The 20,553-nt window shown below is 39.3% G+C and overlaps 1 protein-coding gene across 5 annotated transcripts in view; it reads left to right on the forward strand.

The window, feature by feature from the left end:
• The window catches only part of ppp6r3 (protein phosphatase 6, regulatory subunit 3), a 136,427-nt gene that overhangs the window by 92,714 nt on the left and 23,160 nt on the right, over nt 1-20,553 (forward strand). For 3 of the 5 annotated variants that reach the window (XM_039738049.1, XM_039738043.1, XM_039738052.1), the window contains exons 14-20: nt 534-649; nt 4,202-4,287; nt 5,859-5,945; nt 8,882-8,979; nt 9,749-9,803; nt 14,420-14,550; nt 14,726-14,850. In XM_039738049.1, the coding sequence (XP_039593983.1) occupies nt 534-649; nt 4,202-4,287; nt 5,859-5,945; nt 8,882-8,979; nt 9,749-9,803; nt 14,420-14,550; nt 14,726-14,850 (698 nt within the window). The remainder of the gene's footprint in view (nt 1-533; nt 650-4,201; nt 4,288-5,858; nt 5,946-8,881; nt 8,980-9,748; nt 9,804-14,419; nt 14,551-14,725; nt 14,851-20,553) is intronic. The other 2 variants (XM_039738056.1, XM_039738063.1) reach the window with 2 other exon arrangements.

Raw genomic sequence — 20,553 nt, forward strand, 5'->3', positions numbered from 1 at the left:
ATTTTTAAATTTTTGCTCAGTATGGAAGGTGCCCTTAATTGACCACAGCTAATTCCAGCAGCAACAAGCTGAAGAGTGAAAAGCACCCCAGACCAGGCGCCAGTCCTTCATAAGGTGCACATTCTCACACACACACACACACACACACACACACACAGGGTCCAGTTTGGAGGTGCCATTTAATCGGGCATGTGGGAGAGGAAACAAACATCCAAAGAAAAATCAGCACAGGAGTATATCCTGCTGAATCCCTCAGGCAGTGGTGTTACCTACTGTGTTGCTCTGCTGCCCTCCTCTATTTATTTATTTATTTATTTATTTATTTATTTATTTATTTATAATGGCTGAATTTAATCTGCATGAAATGACTAGTTCTGAATAATTTTAAGTGAATAAAAACATTTTTACACTGTTGGTAGAAACATTTGAAAAAATTGCTACTGATAAATATGAATTAAATTCTCAAATGACTTTCTTCAGCTTCACATGACACTTTTTTTCAACATGCATTAAGATAATCTTCTATTTCATAGATCAGAAGGCGGACGGCGGAGAGGCTATATGGGTCACTTGACACGAATTGCTAATTCTGTTGTCCAAAACACAGAAAAGGGGCCGAACAGCGAACTGCTGCAGAAGCTGATTTCAGGTATGAGCCGCCCGTATCAATTGACCGGAGGAGAAGGGGATGGGAGTGGATGTGCTTGTGTTGGGATACCTTCCGGTTTTTGCTGCTTAAACCTTTATGTGAATATGACTATAAAAATGAAAAACACACCTGATCCTGAAGAAGACATTCACGGAGGCCACTTGGGTGGCTTTATTAAGGGTAGTAATGGGTCTGTAAGGGTCCTCTCTGCTTTACGTTGTATACATCCATCCAACCAACCATTATGCAACACGCTATATCCTAACTACAGGGTCACGGGGGTCTGCTGGAGCCTGTCCCAGCCATCACAGGGCGCAAGACAGGAAACAAAACCCAGGCAGGGTGCCAGCCCACCACAGGGCCCACACACACACTAGGGACAATTTAGAATCGCCACTGCACCAACCTGCATGTCTTTGGACTGTGGGAGGAAACCCACGCAGACACAGGGAGAACATGGGAAGCGAACCCAGACGGGTCTCCTTGCTGCGAGCCAGCAGCACTGCCCACTGCACCACCGTGCCACCCCCACATTGTATACATACTTTTTAAACTGCATTTCAGATTAATGTATTTAAATGTTTTTCCCAAACCAGCTTTCAATTTCAGAACTCTTGGGCCTTGACTATTAGTTTGGATCCAAAAGGCACACCAGATTTCTTCTCGTATTGCTTTTTATAAAGTATTTGTTTGCCAGAAGTACAACTTCAAAAGTTGTCTCTGAGACAAATTGTGTTAATCTGTTACCCTGATTAGAATACATCTGGAGACTCCTCTGCAAATGTTTTTTAAATTGTGTAAGAATCTCAATTCTGTCCTGAGTACAACTCAATACTCTGTCATTGCCGCCATTGGCCTAGGTCAGGGGTGTCAAACTCCAGGCCTGGAGGGCTGCAGGTTTTCATTCTCACCCTTTTCTTAATCAGTGCCCAGTTTTCACTGCTAATTCACTTTAATGGCCCTGTTAGAAGAGTTCAGCCCTCTGAATTGACTCCTTTGTTCATTAAATGACAGCCAAGCAAAAATGAGATGAGCAGCTAAACTGGGGCTTCAAACTCCAACCAGTTTCACTCCAGTCACTTTCTTAATGAGAAGCCTGTTCTTGCTGTTAATTAAAGCCGTTCTTTAATTCCATGGCTTCTTGCTACTCTCATTCTGCCGCCGCTGTTGTGTTTCTCTTCTTTCTAAGAGCACCAATGTCATGATGTGTTGGTGACCTGAGAGCTCAGCCTGACCGAGACCATCACCTCTCTTTCATTTCAGATATTGTGTGATGGTCATGTGCTGGCTTGTTTTGTGTCTCATTTATTGTTTAGCTGCTAATTAAAGAAAATGAAACAACTATGGGGCCTGAGCCACGTGAATTAAACAAAGTAATCAGCAGCAGAAACTGATCACTAATTAAGAAGATGGTTAGAATGAAAAGCTGCAGCCACTGCGGCACTCGAGGCCTGGGGTTTGCCACCCCTGGCCTAGTTGATGCCCTGTGAGATGTGGGCCCTTATGTCTGTAGAGTGCTGTAACCTTCCTTGGCTGTCATGTCAACACTTCAATTCTTCTTGTTTTAATTTACAACGCGTTCTTCCTCTAGCTTTATGTAAACCAAAGTTAACTCAAATACTTGACCCGAATCATAGCCTGCCATTTCTATGCGATGCCTACAGCTTTCTTAATATTAAGGACCTCCATTGCTTTGCACTATTTAAAGCATTAAAAGAAAAATCTAAAGTATATTTGTCCTCTCTCACTTGAGAAGGAAGAATCAAGTGCAGCACTTTAATGAATGTTAGACATGATGAATTTTCTAACTCGGGTATCCATAATGGTGCCAAGGTGATTTTACTTATGTAATCCTGAGCAAGGACATAGCTGTCAAATGTTCGTTTTTCTCACTTTTTATTAGCCCCTAAAATTAAAATGATCTGTCCCTACGTTTTCACATGTAGTATTTCTCAAACCTCAGGATCATAATTTCCACATTATCCATGTGCTTGAAACAATCCTCCCACTTCATGCTTAGCAGGTCCCAAAGAGGACATTTTTGTCATCTAAATATTTTGTTGGTAAATTTGAAGAAAGGCACAAAAAATGACAGGCAGTTACTCTAACAAATTGGGATGGAGAATTTAGGGTGCGAGTCTGGAATTGTGTAATTTATAATGAAAATGATTTGATATTGAAATAACAGTTCCCCCCTCTACTGATGAAAGGGAACAACTGAAGATGTAAATTAGTTTGGGTTTTGTTCTGAAACAGATATAATTTGTCAGACTTTCAGCTGTGCTTAGTCCCTTTTGTGGTACACGTTTTACGTTCAGTTTTGGTTCCACGGGTGTTCTGCCAGTGATAGCTTGGGATACCTGAGAAGAGCATATTATGTAAGAAATTAAAAGCAAGTATGTCAGAAAAAGTCCAGTGTGTAGAGAAATCTGTCTCTCTTAGGCTATCCGACCGCCATTGTTAAGATACTCCACTTTCTAAATCGCCTGACTACATGATAAAAATGTTTTGTGCCCATATTCTGTGCATTGCGTAATATTTGAATGCAAGATCAGTCTTTGCCCTCCCATCCCAGATATTAGTACTTGAACATATATAAGTTAAGACTGAATGAATCATATTTATTGCTTTAGTCATTCATTCTACTTGTGCCTTATTATTTTGTAATATTTTACTGATCTTTCCATCAGCTAACTTCTCAGTTTCTCCATCTACCATGTTATTCATTTCGATGTTTTATACTTTGGTAAGAACTACATGCCTTAGTGTGTTGTGGTGGGTACGTGATGTTTTTGTACAGATTTAATTTCATATAGTGTGGGTCAAGTAAGGCAGCATTAAAGGTCCTAGTGCATCTTCTGCGTATACCTGGCCCTGTACTCGGTCTTATTTAATGCTTTGTGTAATGATGTTTGAGATGCCAAGCCCTTTGAAACGTGTTATTGCCTTTTCATAGATATTTAAAGCTGAAATCCATTCTCCGTGCTTGTGTAGTTTGCAATGATGGCTTTACCTTCATATATATTTCAATTAAAATTTGTGCCATTATCTTTTTTGCAAGGTTAGTATCCCAGGGCTATTGAATTACCTGTTGAGGCATAAAATCAGAATTTTACTGAATTGTTTATAAAGTACATTTTGTACTTTCAGTTTCTGACTGGAGGAAGACGAATGTCTAATGAAATCGGCAAAGGAATTGTACTTTTTGACTTTTTTGTGAACATGATAGGCAACGGGGGCCATGTTTGTCAAGCGCTGCATTTCGGACACGTGGGCCTTCTGTTTAATTTGTTTTCTTTTTGATCTCAAATTACACAAAGTGAGCAAGGACTTCACCTAAGAGACCGCGAGTGCTTTTGCTGTTTTGTATTTTTTCAAAATATATTTTGCTTGGCAGGGACGCCATTTAAATAAAAGCATTTGTATATATTATATGTATTGTATATTGTAGAAAAAGCGTATTTAAAAAAAAATAATAATTTTTTTGTTTATTTCCTTCTAATAGTTCTCTGTGTTTGTGTGTTGTGTTTTGTTTTTATGCCCTTTCTGCAGAGTTTCAAGATGATGTTCGGGAACGATGGGAGGCATTCATTTCTGGTCCTTTAGCAGAAACTAACAAGAAAAACACCGTCGATTTAGTAAGTTTTTATGTTTTCTTTCTACCGCTGTCTGGGGTTACAAGTGTCAGAATACATTTCAGAATGTGGGTTAGTGTAGCTTGAAATTAGTATGGGATATAAATGCCACTCTGGGGTTGGCGCTTATACACAATACCCCTCTGCCAGTTAGATGGGGTTTTGTATCTGCAACTGTAGCTAATAGTTGTGTCAGCTTAATCACGTCCTATTAGTGGATGATTCTAGCGTCAGGTGGGGGGAAAAGAAATATTAAGAAATGTTAAAGAAGACAACATCCATGCTCAAGCCATTTCTGAAAAGCTTGTTCGTGTTTGTGAGGTAAACCACCTGATCAGGACTTCACAGCTATCGAGAGAGAAGCAGTGCATAGTGCAGCGTAGCAGGGAGGCAGGCGATTGTGGGGCACATCAGGTGGACAAGTTCCTACTTCCTGCTTCCTGCGTCTCTCTGCATAGTAAATTTACAAATCACTTTTGAGGATAGATGTTTAAGCAAAATACACAAATCCTTTTTAGATAGAACTTTTTGTCCCCAGGGGGAAATTTTAGCTTTTTACAGATGCTCTTTAAACAGTAAAACACTTCAAGCAACAAAGTGGCATGAGAAATACAGAGAGTCTGTAAAGTAGTACTCTAAACTTAGAACAAACCCAACTTACTCATTACTCAAGTAACAGCACAACACAGTGAAGCTAATTAAGTAAAAAGTACGACCGCGGCATTAACACATCACTGAACATGCCACTAAAAATGACAAGGAATCTGTGTGCAAGTATTTACTTGCATATTATGTATGTTCTGCTTAGTCTTTATAAAACTGAATGCTTCCAAAAGCTCAAGTCTGTCCTGTCTCGGTGAAGTATTACATTAATGGAGTGCTGGCCTTTTCTGAAATTGAAGCCAATTTCCAGTGTGCAAGACTCATTGGGCAATCCATACTTTTACTTCTTCCCTGGGAGAATCTCTTTGCTGTGTCTTCAGAACTAGTGCTCTCATTAACGACGTGGCCCTTATCAGAAAGCAGCAGATAGACAGACTGTGATCTGTTAGCAGGAATTGGCGTCTGTTCTCCAGTGGCTTGGACTTGCTCCTGTCGCCTGTGCTCTACTTACCTATCTTGGTTTTCTCTCAATGTTTTACAGTTGCATTAAAAATATTATTTCAATTTGCATGTCCACCTCAAACTCTAATCGTACCAATTTACAGAGGACTACCGACAAACTACTTCTCCTCATGTTAGCATTGTTTTCAAAGTTGAGCACACCTGCTGACATGTGCTGCCAAATAAGACTTGGGAAGACACAATACATTAAAATAAATTTTCTGAAGTATTGAAGTTGTCTTCCTTAGATGTGCCAGAAAAGTATTTGTTATTAATAACGATAAACCAAACTGCAAGGCACTATACAGACCGAATCTGTTTGAATATTGTGATTGCCATGCTTCAGAATATTCAGCGAATCTTGTACATCAGCATGTTCTGTTTTCACCTACAGTATGTTAGCCAGTTGTGTATATTCAAGTCATTTTGCTTATGGAGATTGACTTTTAGTCAATTCTTTTACTTTTTAGGTTAATACACATCATATTCACTCCTCAAGTGATGATGAAGTTGATTTCAAAGAGAGTGGCTTTAACCAGGATTCCGGTTTACAACAAGTAAGTTATGCTAAACTCTTCCAGTATTCACCATTTTGTCTGCCTGTTAATAATAATAATACATTTTATTTATATAGTGCCTTTCCCATGCTCAAGGCACTTACAGATTTTAATTTCATTATTTTATGTTAACACAAATTAAGGGTGGCTGTTCTGTGGCTCCATTTCCTTTCACAGGTGAACAGTTTTAATTGTGCGGTGAGTCAGTAAACATTTCATATATTACCTTTCACAGCTTGAACTGTCCCAGTCCATACTAGCATAGTCTATGGTCACTGGGTGAAGGGCGTACTTAGACCTCAACATTGCCAGAAGAATAAGTAATTCTTACTTAAATTAAATCATCTTTTCCTGAATTATACATGAATTCTAATAATACACATTAGTTCTAACAGACTCCGTTTAAACACAGATTGCAAGCATGCGTTTCCTAGGCCCTTTTGAAGGAAATTAGTCCATAGGCACATGCATGCAATCATAGAATCAATGTGTGGTTGGCAGAAAAGCCCTGGACAAAGTATCAGCCCATCATTTGGTGCACACACAGAGTCGGTCACACTGGAGTCATTATAGTCACCAATTAACATAATCTGCATGTCCTTGGGGATTTAGACAGTAAAAACTCAAGTGACATGGAGAGAATATGGAAACTCCACACCGGCAATGACCAGGTATGGCGTTTGAAGCCAAAACACTGGACATGGTATTTATCAGGGCTAGCCTCGACTCCAAGATATTTCTACATGTAAACTGAAATTTATTATTTACATGAAAAAGGGAGCGCTGCTCAATGTTATTAATACAAGTCAAGAAACACTCGCCAGGGAAATCCATCTTCTCTTGTGGAAGCTTAGAAAGGAGTGATCTTGTAGGTGGTAAGTAGTGTGGGCAAAGTTAGGTGAAGCAGTGAAAATGGAGAGAGTGCTCTGGCAGATGAGTATTTCAACCTGAGCTTAGGTTTTAGTAACTTGAGTACTAAGGATTAGTCTGATCTTGGGGCTGTGAAGAATGAAGAGTGCAGGCTTTAAACTGCCAGTTAGGAGACACACAAGCTTACAGTTGGCATCTAGATGAAGTGAAGAGAATGCCAGTCTCGTAGTCTGTCCGTAGATAGGAGTGCAGGAAGAAGTGACGTGAAAAATGAAGTAGTCTGAGAGTCGTAGAGGAATGATGAACAAAGAGGGTGTGAATGCAGCATTACATTTGGTAATGAGGTGGTGATGTCGTGAGTGAGTAGGAGAGGTAGAGAATAAGGAGGCTTAAGGCTTTCCTTTTAGTCCTGTTTAGACAAGAAAATGTGAAGTTTATCTTCACGGTTTAATTTGCTGAGAAAATAACAAAGTACATAGAGACAAGAGATTAAAATGGTAAAAATGTGGCGATAAAGCAAGATAAAGATTAGGGAGGTTTCTGCATTTCTGTTTGCATTATAGGCACATGGGTGGTTATCTCAGAAAGGCTTAGTCTCTCTCATTAGGTGTCTTTCGCTAAATTGCCAAGGCATTTTGTTTTAATGGAGTTGAGTGCTTCTGGGTGGTAGTCACTTGGATTCGCGTAGAAATCATGGATGCTGGGCCATTCGTGACTGTGTCCGGAGTTTAGGGGCGACAGTGAAGAGTGATGCTGCCTCTTCTGTGTATTTGAAAGCATTAAAACCTAACCAAATTGAAGTTCATTGTAATTGTCACCAGAGACGGCATAGCTTTACTAGACTGAGATGTACTTTGACTTTTATATTAGTACCCAAGATGCATTTATATGGTTATATATTTTAAAAAATACAACAAAATCAGAGTCCCTATCAAGTGTGTGTGTGTGTATGTGTGTATTAACTCAAAACATGTCCTTTGAGATTTGTGGCTCCTGCTGAACCTTCACAATGTAGCCCTTCTTTCCAGAATTGTTAAGGACTTCATGAAGGTGCCTGTTGGTTTTATTTTTGTTAATGGTTTGGGTTCCTTGCATGTATTACATAAACATATTAGACTTTTAGAGTAATAGGATCGCTTATCCCCAATGCTCACACTTTCCACTTCTCAGACGCAGCACTCGCACGCATTCAGGGCTCTCAAAATTCAACATACCAACCCCCTCATTACTCCATTTTGGTCATTCATTCGGCCAGTGTGCATGGTGCCCTCACCACTGAACAGCAATGAAAATGCCAGTACATTTTGTTAGTGGTGTTTTTCATGGAGGTGATGGGTAGGCATAATGAAAAAGCATGTGTGGTGTGGCTGGCCCGATGCTTTTTCTAAGTGTACTTTCTTGTACACTGAGTATGCAAGACAAATTCTATCAAAGGTGCAAGTCCAGCGTCCTTTATTTACAATACAATACAGTTTATTTTTGTATAGCCCAAAATCACACAGGAAGTGCCGCAATGGGCTTTAACAGGCCCTGCTTCTTGACAGCCTGCCAGCCTTGACTCTCTAAGAAGGCGAGAATGCCTCATGACAGTGCCGATTTAGTCTTTAACCTCTCTCGTCTACTTGCTTATGAAGCCCATCTCCTTGATTGCAGATCATCTCCTCTTACTCAAGTATTTAAAGCCAGCCTGACACACTCTGGTTCATTTGTACAAGTTCTTCCCACACTTGAACGATGTCACGCCATATAAGCATCTATGTTTAAACCTTAGTTTTAAGTGCCACTCTATTGAGGTGTATGGAGAGGCTGTGAAATTCATGTTCTTGGATGGCAGCAAGAAATGTATTGACTGTCGCCATGTTTTAGAGCCACATCACAGCCACCCTATCTGAGAAGTCCTTTAATAACTGAAAGAGGTCCAGTGTAGTGGTGTAGGTGCTCCTAACGTATCTAGGAGTTTATTTTGAACCTCTCTGTAAATGTGTTTAAAGGTCTTGTTACATTTAAGTACTTGAGCTCCTCTAGTGTCAAGACTATATCACTATCGTTGGTCCTGGGTTTGCCAGGCCTTTTCTGATTATCAGATGCAACAAATGACGTCCAATTTTATTGACCAGTTTGGCTTCAGTGACGAGGAATTTGCTGACCAGGATGACGTCGTTGAGTGAGTATTTCATTTCTCTGCATGCTGCCTTTCTCTTCAGTTCTTGAAAAATGGCCATTTTAATATTTGATTGAACAAATGTGTGGGTGGAGGTTTTGGAATGGGGCGTTTCAATCTTATTTCTTCAAAATTATTTATAAGGGTATTAGAATGGCCTCTGTTCCTACATATTGTATGTATTTTCATATTTGAATGCAATTTTAGCAACAGCTTCTTCTTTGACAAATTATAATTTACCTTGGATGGCTAAAATGACTCTCTTGGTTTAATCTTCATTTCACAATGCATGGCTGTAAATGTGGTGTTCTTGTATTTTATTAACCTTTGACTCTAATGGGGATTGAAGTGATTTAGTCAAGGAGGTGGTTTGTTGTCATGTCTCTGCCTCTTATTGTCCTTCTAATACACTTGACTTTCAGTGACTTTCGCAATTGTAATTTAAGTTTTATTTTTAGCTGTTGAAACCTCTAAAATGTGATTATTGGTTTAATTTATCAATTAATAGTTCATAAAACAAGACAATTGTTTGTGAATTGGAAACGGGATTGCAGATTAGTTTTGGGCCCCATGTTTGGTGGAACGTTTGTATGTCTTCTATGTTCGGGTTTTCTGCTTGAAGCTTTTTGAAATTTGTGTGATTGGTGGCTGGTCTGGTTTATTCCAATAATCTCCTATTATTTTGATTTTGTTCATTGTTTAAAGGTTCCTATTCAGTTTGTGTTCTGTTTTGTTGTCATTAATATGTACACTTTTCTTGTTACTTTCACAGTATTCCCTTTGACAGAATATCTGACATCAATTTTACATTGAACACAAACGAGAGTGTAAGTACTGCCGGTGTTCTTAGGTGTTTTCTCTTTATAAGAGGGATATGTACCATGTATGCCAATTGGCCTTTTTGATGCATTGCATTTGGGTATAGCGGTAACACTTCACATCAATATGCATGGATACGTCTTATTTCTGAAGTATATTCAACTAATGATCAAATTAATTTAGAGTGCACATTTTATCTCAAACACATTCTTTGGTCATGTACAATTCTCTTTCAGTTCAGGCAATAAGCACTTTAATCTTCTGACTCAAGGAAATGCAGCAAGCCAGGGCCACATTGAATTAGCCAGCTTCATAACTCCTTGTTCATTCCCTTTTCCAGTCCTTTACATTATGATGAATTGCTCGGGTATTGCACTCCTATTTGTGGGTTCACCACAATGCCTGAAACAAACTGCAGTGAATTGGAGTTTTATTTATGTGAACTTGTAGCTGTAGAGCTTATGAGAGCAAAAATTGAAAGGATATTAGTAATAAAAATGGATTTGAAGAGAAGTACTACAGAAAAGGAGTGAGATGGCGTAAAAAGATTCTTTAGTAGTAAAAGAACAGTCGATTGTGTGTGCTCTGCACTTGGTTTTTCTGACATTTACATATGTGAAGAAACTGATGATCATATTGCTGTGAACTCCTCAGGTCAGGTCACTTTGTGCAGGTATTTTTACATTCTGTATTCTGCACTTGATGCTCTGCAAATGGCACAGTTATTGTACATTTTTTGTCATTCTCTGCAAATCCTCTCAAGCTCTTTCAGGTTGGATGGAGACCATCAGACGGCTGTGTTGAGGTTCCTAAACCAAGTTTGCTTAGGGCTCAAGTTCGGGTCTCTGTCTTTACTGTCATATTACCACAGGATTTCCGAGAGACTTGATATTTCATATGTGGAAAAATGTCTTTTCTGTAGACTGGATGAAACAAACCATAGGATTCGAAGCAGGTTTGGTTTTTATGGGACTACCAACAAATCCTTATTGTTTTGATTCATTTGAGATTTTATTGCTTTGATGTGATTTTGACTTTTCATAGAACAGTATTGCTTCAACAAAATTCCTGGAAATGACAGAGACCACCACCTTCTGATGTATTGATTTGCTGTGATTGTCACGGCCTCCCCAAAGCTTCAGCAAAGTTGGGATTTCAAGGTGAAAGCAAACCACCCCACCAGTGCTTCGACGACATCACACTTTGACTATCAAAAGGAAGGTGGTGCGTAGTGCACCAGGGAGACTGTAGTAGGGTGCTTTGTCCTGTTGGAAGATGATCTTTCAGCTCAGTCTAAGGCCCTGAGCACTTGGGGGCATGGTTTCATTAAGGATATCTTTGTACCTTGCTCTGTTTGACTTTCTCTCACCCCAGTCGAGTATTTCAGCCCCTGATGCCGCCACCACCATGCTTCGCCATTGGAATGGCACTGTGCAGGTGATGAGCGGTACCTGGTTTCCTCTAGACATGGTTCTAAGAATTGAGGCCAAACAGTTCAATCTTGGGTACATCAAATCTGAGAATCCTATTTCTTATAGTCTGAAGGTCCTTTAGGTGCCTTTTTGCTTACTGAGGAAAGACTTTCGCCTGGTCACACTATCATAAAGTCCAGGTCAGTGGAGTGTTGCAGTTATGGTTTTCCTTCGGGAAGTTTCTCCATTCTACATGCAAATTATGTAGAGCTCAGCCAGCGCGACCATTGGGATCTTCTTCACCAACTCATTTCCTCCCCTGATTACTCAATTTGACTGCACAGCCAGCTCTTTTAAGAGTGATGATTGCTCTAAACTTCCATTTGTGGAGGCCACAGTGCTCTCCAGAACCTTCAGCGGTGCAGAAATGTTTTTGTAGCTTATACTCCCCAATTGGCCAATCTGTAGACTGGTGTGTGTCTTTCCTAATCAGTTCAGAGATCCCAGTAATGGACAGTAGAGTAGGATACACCTGAAGCTGTCCGATTGCACTGTAACTAAAGGCCAGAAAGAGTAACATGTTTTAAGGAAAAATGAATGGGAGAAAGTAAGGTAAAGATGGAGCATCATATGTGAAGACCTGACAAATTAGTGAGAAGTTAGCATACACTTCAGTTCGGTGATCATGTTTGAATAGTTATATTGGAACTGTAAGAACAAGCAAAAAAGCCCCTGATAACATAGGGGCCATCAGATTATTTAGCTTTTCACAAACCTTTTGATGTGGTCCCACATGAGAGAGGCTACATATAAAACTATATTGATCATTTCCAAGTTCAGGGTGCAAAATTTGCTTAAGCACTGAAAACAGGTTTATGGGTAGAGGAACTTGTTTATAGAAGTTTTGTCGGGGTCAGTGCTGAGTCGCTGCACAAATTAGTATAAATGAACAAGTAAAAGTAATAAAGGAATAAGCTTTGCAGATGATACTAAACTGGGTGGAAAGGCAGATAATGTTGAATCAATTGAATTTTTTCAGAGGTACAGAACAGAGGAGGGAATAGATTTGTTACAAATAAAATTTAACATTAAATAAATATAAAGTATTATGCATTGGAGTTAAAGTAGGCTTGAATTCACAACAAGTTTGAAGTTTTAAAGTACACCTTATGAAATGTATTGAGGAGACGTTGTGGTCTGGTCATTGTTCACATACAGACATTGGACAATGATTAACACTAGAATTACCAGAGCCAACGAAAAAACTTGCAATTCCAGCCCACCTTAAATCCCTTCGCACCTCTACATAAGCATCTTTTGTCTTCTAAATGTGTCTAAGCCCAAGCAGCCTGCTATACCAAATGAACTGTGTAATATGTGAAGGCTGATGTCCAAATATCAAATAAACACTTTCACAAAAGTTGCAAGTACAATACGACAGCTTCCGTGGTGCAGTGGTTAGAACTGCGGACTTCTAATCCGGAGGTCGTGAGTTCGAAACCAGATCCTGGCTAAATTTACCATTTAGAGTAGTAAGCTTATTGTTAATATTATACAATAAAAATATAAATTTGATTTGTGTCTGTAACAGCCAGTGTAAATTTATAGAACTTGTGAAAATTAGCGGGGATTTTTTTTTTTCACTTTTACACACTCATTCACAATCACAATGCAACACCCCTCTGCCCGCCCCAGATCTGACGCGGTTACTTTTTATCTGAAAATGGGAATAACTGGAGATGTTAGTGGTGTTTTGAGACAATCGAACTGGAAATTCTTTGATTTGGAGGGATAAAAGTTGACACACAAACGCTGGTGAATCTGCCACCTCCGTATCTCACCGTCAGTCAAATTTTTTTTATTCAGTTTTATTGAGTGTTCCTGCTCACACTGAATTAGTATGTGCCTTATGGTCCATGATGTCAAAGCCACACTGACAAAAAAAACAGGTATATATGATATTTGGAATAACTCATTTTATGACCTGTATAGTACATTTCGGAGAACATTGTGGCACTGATGCAACATTATTCATATTAATTCACATAACATCTTTTAGCTGGCTGCTTGCTGCTTATCAACACATTTAGAAGACAAAAGATGCTGACGGAAAGGATTTAAGGTGGGCCGGAATTAAAAAATTTTTTATCAGCTCTGGTAATTCTAGTGTTAAGACGGATAATAGGATGTTAAATTGTATAGCCCCCTGATGTGTGTACGTGGAGTACAATCAAAGGAAGTTATGCTGAAGTTTTATTACACATTAGTGAGGCCTCATCTGGAGTGCTGTGTGCGGTTTGGTCTCCAGGCTACAGAAGAAGACACAACAGCACTAGAGTAAGTCCAGAGGAAAACAAGTAAGCTGATTGAGGACCTGCTGAAGGGGTTTAACATTTTCAGTTTAAGCAAATGATTATGCAGTGGATGATCAGTTTAAAATAATGAAGGGAATCGGTATAGTAGACTGTGTAAATGAGTTGTTCTATAAGAAAAGGGTGCTAGAGGAAAAATGGTTTTAGGAGAAATTAGGTGGGTAAGATTTAAATGTTCATTAGGCTTAATGTCCACTTCTGGCATTTTGCTGTAGTTTGTGCTCATGAAGTAAGACTGCGCTAAAGTTTGTATTTGCGTGAACTGAATAAATGAATTAGAATCTTGTGTTCTCTGTAAGTGCTCGGCTTCATCCCTGAGATGTCAAAATGGGTTTCATTGACAAGACACAGCTAACCGATTAAGGCTGAGTGTGCTCGGTACTAGACTGGTGTTCCATGTAAGTTTTCTTTTTTTCCTCATTCCTCTCAGACCAGTCTGCACCTTCACACAATCATTCACTATAAAAAGTGGATTTAAAAGAAAAAGGCAGAATACGTCTAGAAATCATCCTGCTTGATGCCAAATTCAGAGTTTTATATAGAAACCTCAGATCAACCTACATGAAACCTACGTTTTCTGCTAATAAATATGGATAGAAGCCATTCATTCTTGTGTCAGGGTAGTGGCGTCTGTTCCTAAGGTTGTCGCTTTTGAAGGTTAACAGCTGTGTGTCTGCCGTCTCTTCAGTCTCCAGTTTGAATGTAATTTGCCTTACTTGTACACTTCTGTGAGGCCACATTTGTGTTACAGAATTGGCATGATGTGTGTGTATTGGTTTAAGATGAGCTCTGGCCTAAAATATGGGGTTTGGAGGTTAATATTTTATTTTTTGGTTGCAGGCTAACATTGCCTTGTTTGAGGCTTGTTGTAAAGAGAGAATTCAGCAGTTTGAGGACACTGGCTCTGATGAGGAGGATATATGGGACGAAAAAGACGTAGCATTTGCACCAGAAAAACAAAGACGTCACAGGTAGTTGAGCACCTTTTTCCTCTGTTTAGATCTGAAGGTATTCTTTTCGCATGGGCGTGTAAGGAGCTGGATTTGTATTCACCTTTTTGGTTGTTTCTATCAAGGCTAATTTTCATTTTTGATTTCCTCTTAGCCTGATATCAGTGTTCATTTTACATTTAATGTCTCTTTTCAGAAGCTCAGGAAGCACTGATAGTGAAGAAAGCACTGACTCAGAAGAGGAGGATGTGGTGAAGCAAGATCTGTTTGAGCAGAATAGTGCCAATGTAGATGACCGAATGGAGGTGGACACAGGCGAAAGTGAGTGGTTTGCTTTTAGCACTCTGTGCCTTTGGCAAGCTTCTCATAAAGAGTTTTTTGTTTTTCTTTTTAATTATTTTATTCCCCCGTATCCCCCACTCCCCCTCATGTTCCTCATCCATTTTTTGTGCTTTTTCTGCAAGAGCAGGGGGAAGCAAAGTTGGTCCTGTAGGGCTGTAATGGCTGCAGGTTTTTGTTCCAACCCCTTTTCTTAATGAATAGTCATTTTGTTGGTGAAGCACTCATTTGCATACTTTATGAGATTTTGTTTTAGTTGTCTGTCTTATTAAAATTCCTTACTTTTGTTTGGTTATCTTAGTTTTAAGCAGCTGTATTCACTGTTATATATATATATATATATATATATATATATATATATATATATATATATATATATATATATATATATATATATATATATATATATATATATATATATATATATATGGCCATAGCCTGCAGCTCAGTCACCGTGTGAGGCGGCGTTGTGTCCCCCATTGTCACGCCTCCCATGTAATTGAGTGCCTGCCCATATAAGGCCATCCGTCAGCAGCAATCCAATAGACACACTGCCGCTAAATATTCGCGGGTGAAGGACTGTACTTATGCAAACGAATATGAGATGGTCAGGGATAGACTAGTGTTTGGCACAAACTCGGCGAAAGTGCGAGAGAAACTTTTAAGTGCTGGGTCTGAGCTAACATTAAATAAAGCCGTGGACGTCCCAACATCGTACGAGATAGCACAAGCACGGCTGAGAACCTTCGATGCATGTACTCCAAGCGGCTCACATGAACTGACTTTGCACAACTGGGAAAGGTAAATCCGTGCATGCAGTGTGTGATGTCTCAGATAAAGTGGAAGACGAGCTGTTCATTGATGCAGTAAGAAAGGAACAGCCCTCTGACGCTGAACAAGCCTTTGTAGACATATCAATAGGAAAGCAAGGTGTAAAACTTAAGTTTAAATTACCTTCATAGACACGCTGCCGCTAAATATTCGCAGGCAAATCCACAACTTAATACCGGGAATGCCTGTTAAACATCTTAGATTCACGAGTACCGATTTGGGTAGTGAACACTTCGATGAATGAAACCTGTTATCTTTACAATGGTTAACAATGAAAATGTGATGGTCAGGGATAGACGAGACAAACACGGAATGCAACTCGAACACAACACATCCTCCAAATACGAACCTGATTGAAAAAAATAATGATAATCAAATCCTTGATGACAGCAACACTCATAACACTCACAAAACAATTACTGTATATTGACAATCATGTTACGTTATTTTTAAAATGTTTCTTTTTCATAACTTCTTTAACACACTACTTCTCCGCTGCGAAGCGCGGGTATTTTGCTATCTTTGCTAAAATGTTTGGAAAGAAAGTAAACAAAAAAAGCAAATAACTGAGAATTGCCTGTCTGCTTAAGGTTACAAATCATGTGGAGGATTTCCTTGGAAAGGGAAAAAAAATAAAATGTCCTGACCTGACATGGCAGAAAAGACAACATTAACAAGCCATGAAATTAAAAGCTGCTGTTGGAACAAACAAACAAACAACCTGCGTACCTTTGCTAGAGGATCATGGGGAGCTGAAGCCTACTCTGGTATTAGACAGCAACTGGGCACTGGGGTGAGAACCACACTCGCACAGGGATGTTTACGATTTGCCAGCTATTCTTAAGGCAAATGTCATGTTTTTGGGTTTAAATAACAATCTTCTCAATCTGAGGTGAACAGAAAATTATTTATTCTGTTACTACTTCATGCACTTTAATGAAATCCAAAAATACAAAAGGAAGAGCGAACTCTGAAACTGATTTTCGTGGACATGACACTTTAATCATCTGGGCAATGTGCAGAAGCAGCTAAAAAGGTGAATGTTAGTGTGAAAGTGTTCAAATTTTCCTCGGCTGCTGACGTGCTGCTCCTTTTTTGGAGAATATGTTGATAATCTTCATGACTTGCAACTAGTACCTCTTGTGAAAGTTGTTTCTTCCATTTTACAGACTTGTAGTCTGTGGTTGACCTGGGGCCTCATGCATAATGCTATGTGTAGAATTCACACTATAACACGGCGTAAGCACAAAAGCCGAAATGTGCTTACGCACAAAAAATTCCAGATGCAGAAATCTGTGCGTACACCAATTTCCATGTTCTTCTGCTACATAAATCCCAGTCAGCACGAAAAGTAACACACGTGCACGCGCCTGCGGTCCTGCCCCAACTCCTCCCAGAATTACGCCTCTTTAAATATGCAAAACAATATAAATAGCCATTAAACTAAGCCTTCTGTGAAAAGACAATGGGAAATGCACAGGGGGAAATATAAGAATTTCAGCGAATACCAAGTGGAGGCAAGGAAAAGAGTACTATTTGTTGGTTTAAACAGTGGGATAAACAACAAAAGGAAGTTGATCGAGTGACATAGTGTGTCGGAGAAACTCAAAAGCTCAAGTTCACAAAGTCGCACAGTGCCCGAAATAAAAAAGAAGTTGTCACATATCAAAGTCACCATGAAAAGGCGAGTCGTAGCCCACCGTCCGAGTGTCATATTATGGGTACAGAAAAAAAAAATAGGCACACAGTTGGGGGGAAAAAAGCACAAAATGTCAACTTTAATCTCGAAATTTCAACTTTAATCACGTAGTTTATTTTGTCATTAAATTAGAACATCATAAACTTCAGCTTAAAATCGTTTAATTTACTTGTTTCTCAATCCCATCGTAACTAAAGTAGCATGTTAAATGCTTTGTTTTGTATTTGATCTTCTATGTGCTCCATGTGTGTGAATCACTACATGCTTCTTAAACGCGCTTTCTCTTCCTCCGACAGGACACAGAATCCATGACATTCATGATATTGCAGCTCTCTGAATAACTAAAATACTGAGATGTATACGTGATATCATTTTCATGATGATAGGAGTTAAATCATGTTATTAAACATGGGAACGCGGTGGCACAGTGATTGTTCATGTCTCAGATGCTTGCTGCGCCATGCACGACCTTCGATGAAATGCTTTAGTACAGAAGTACTGACTCAAACATACTAACCGCTAGTTCCTGTCCTTCCTATTCGTTCTCCAAATACCCACTCGCCACGCAATCGGCAATGTAATAGACGTTAAGCCATCTGTAAGCTTTGAACGCCGATTCTTCAAAACTTTTAAGGAACATTGAAATATCTTTGTAGTACATGTTTAATTATTCCATCCACCTATCCTTCCAGTGCCACGCCAGTCCCAGCAGGATTACAACACGAGGCAGGAATAATCTGTGAACGAAGTGCTGCGGCACTGTGTCCTGGCATGTTTGTTTAACAACAATATAGATTATTTAAATGATATCATTTTATCTCTATAATAAACATATTTGGCTGCATTTCATCTTTAAAATGATATCCTCATCATACGTAAATACGCACTTTCTAAAGTGGCTCAGGTTGTGCGATATTACTATCGCAAGTTTACAGTGCGGTAATTCTACTTATAAGTACAGACAGTTCTACAAGGAGCACTTGTTTGAGTGCGTTTATAGTTCTTGGTATGAAACTTTCTGAACCGTGAGGTCCGTACAGGAAAGGCTTTGAAACGCTTGCCGTATGAATGCAGTTCAGTAGACAGCATGGCTGAGGCAGCGTGTGCTTGATGTTGTATACTGAGAATTCTCTTTCTCAGCTTCTGTAGATCTTTGATTCCCCACACAGATACAGTGATATAAATACTCTGAGTGGTGCACTGAGAGTAATATGGAAAAAGATGATCCGCTGTGGCAACTCTAGCAGGAGCAACTGAAAGAAGAAGAAAAAGGTGTAGTGAGAGTAACAATGCTAAAGCAGTTATTATATTTAGAATAGTTTGACTATTCCATGGACCATTATATTGTTACAAGTTCATTACAATCAGATTCATTAAACTAATAAACAATATGTAGTTAATTTCAGTGTATTTATAAAGCCACGTCGGGGATGTTGATCTAAAAAAGAAAGGGAAACCACACAGGAACAAAAGCACTGCTTTGACGCTGAGTGCCGCCAGTCTGCAAAACTGAGCGGAGAACTTGCGTATGACAGGGTATGAGGTACCGTGGAAATGTGCATGGCTTTACGCCAAGTTTAGGTTTTACACATCGCGATTTGAATGTGGAAACGTTCTTACGCAACATTTCTGTGCATACGCACCGTTTATACATGAGGCCCCTGCTCTTCAGTCCTCGTCTTGTAAGGGTTTGTAAGTTTTGCAGTGAACACGCATTAGTCTAGTTCAGCCTATCTGTTGGGATTGCATGAGCTAATTGAACTACATTGTTCTGGAACCAGCTAATCCACTGATGACAAATCACACTAAAGCAAATCTGAATTTGTTCTGAGATCCAGGATCTTTCTGGAATGAGCCCCAGCTCTTCAGAATTCTCAGATGTATCGTAAAGTCGCTCCAGCAGAATTCGTTCACTTAAACAGTGCATGACATACTCAGAAACGATTGGTAATTAATTAAGGTGATACCACACCTATAAAAAGAGAGAGGACTTATTCTAAACAATTAAACACAGAGAGAGTTTGAACACCAGGAGCAAAGTCTAACATGGTGTAAACAAAGGCAAAGCAAAAGCACCTGCAGCCTTTCATGCCTTGCTACAAAGCCAGTGCAAAATCCTTATCATGGTGACCATTTCAGTCTCAATGTCGGTATAATGTACAGTACATACTTCAAATACTGAAAGAAATCAATGTTTTTGTATGTGTCGTAACACTTATTCTGTGCTACTCAAATGGGTTCAGTCGCAGAGATTCACCTCTCTTGAACTGATACAAGGCAGCAGCTTTCTCTCTCTGCATAGCACTCTGGTTAATACCATGTTTCCCCTAAAATAAGACAGGGTCTTATATTAGTTTTTGCTCCAAAAGATGTACTAGGGCTTATTTTCAGGGGATATCTTATATTTATTCATATACAACAATATGCATTTATCCAAATACAGTCATGTCATCTTCTGGAATATCGTCATAATTCTCCACATTCAAACCCTGAATTTCTTGACACACTTTTAGGATCCTCCAGGATGTGCGCACTTTGATGAATGGCTCGATGTGGTGAAGCAAAGTGCTAACATACAAATACATCCGTGGAGCTTTGATATTCAAGCGTTGCATATTCCCCAAAGTAATGACATGATAAGTTTTTAAAGTCTCACATACCATCTTCTGTGCCATCTTTTTTTTTTTTTTTGCACCTTTACAATATCATCTGAATGTACGGTGGCATACTTGAGCCACAGAGAAAAATAAAATAAGGACATAATGAAAATGTTTAGTTTGTGATTAAATTGGAAAGGTCAGCTTTATCAACTCAATGTCGTCTTTAAACCCAGTTGTTAAATCACTACGCCCTTCTGGGGCTTCCTCCTGACCTGACAGCACTGGCAAGCAGCATCGCCACACAGAACGCGTTACATTTCTGATATTCCAGCTCTCTGCACATTTAGAATTCTTAGATTTATACTTGATATCAATTTCATGATGAAATGCATTAAAATATGTATGTTACATTTTCCAGATAAATTGTTAACTTTGTTTAAATAATGAATACTGCTAATAGTTACACATATTGGGTGGCAGAGTGGTAGTGCTGCTTTCTCGCAGGGAGTCCCATCCCTTGTGATCCCTGCCTGGAGTTTGCCCGTTTTCCTGGAG

Source organism: Polypterus senegalus, chromosome 1 (assembly GCF_016835505.1).
Source record: "Polypterus senegalus isolate Bchr_013 chromosome 1, ASM1683550v1, whole genome shotgun sequence".
Lineage (NCBI taxonomy): Eukaryota > Metazoa > Chordata > Cladistia > Polypteriformes > Polypteridae > Polypterus > Polypterus senegalus.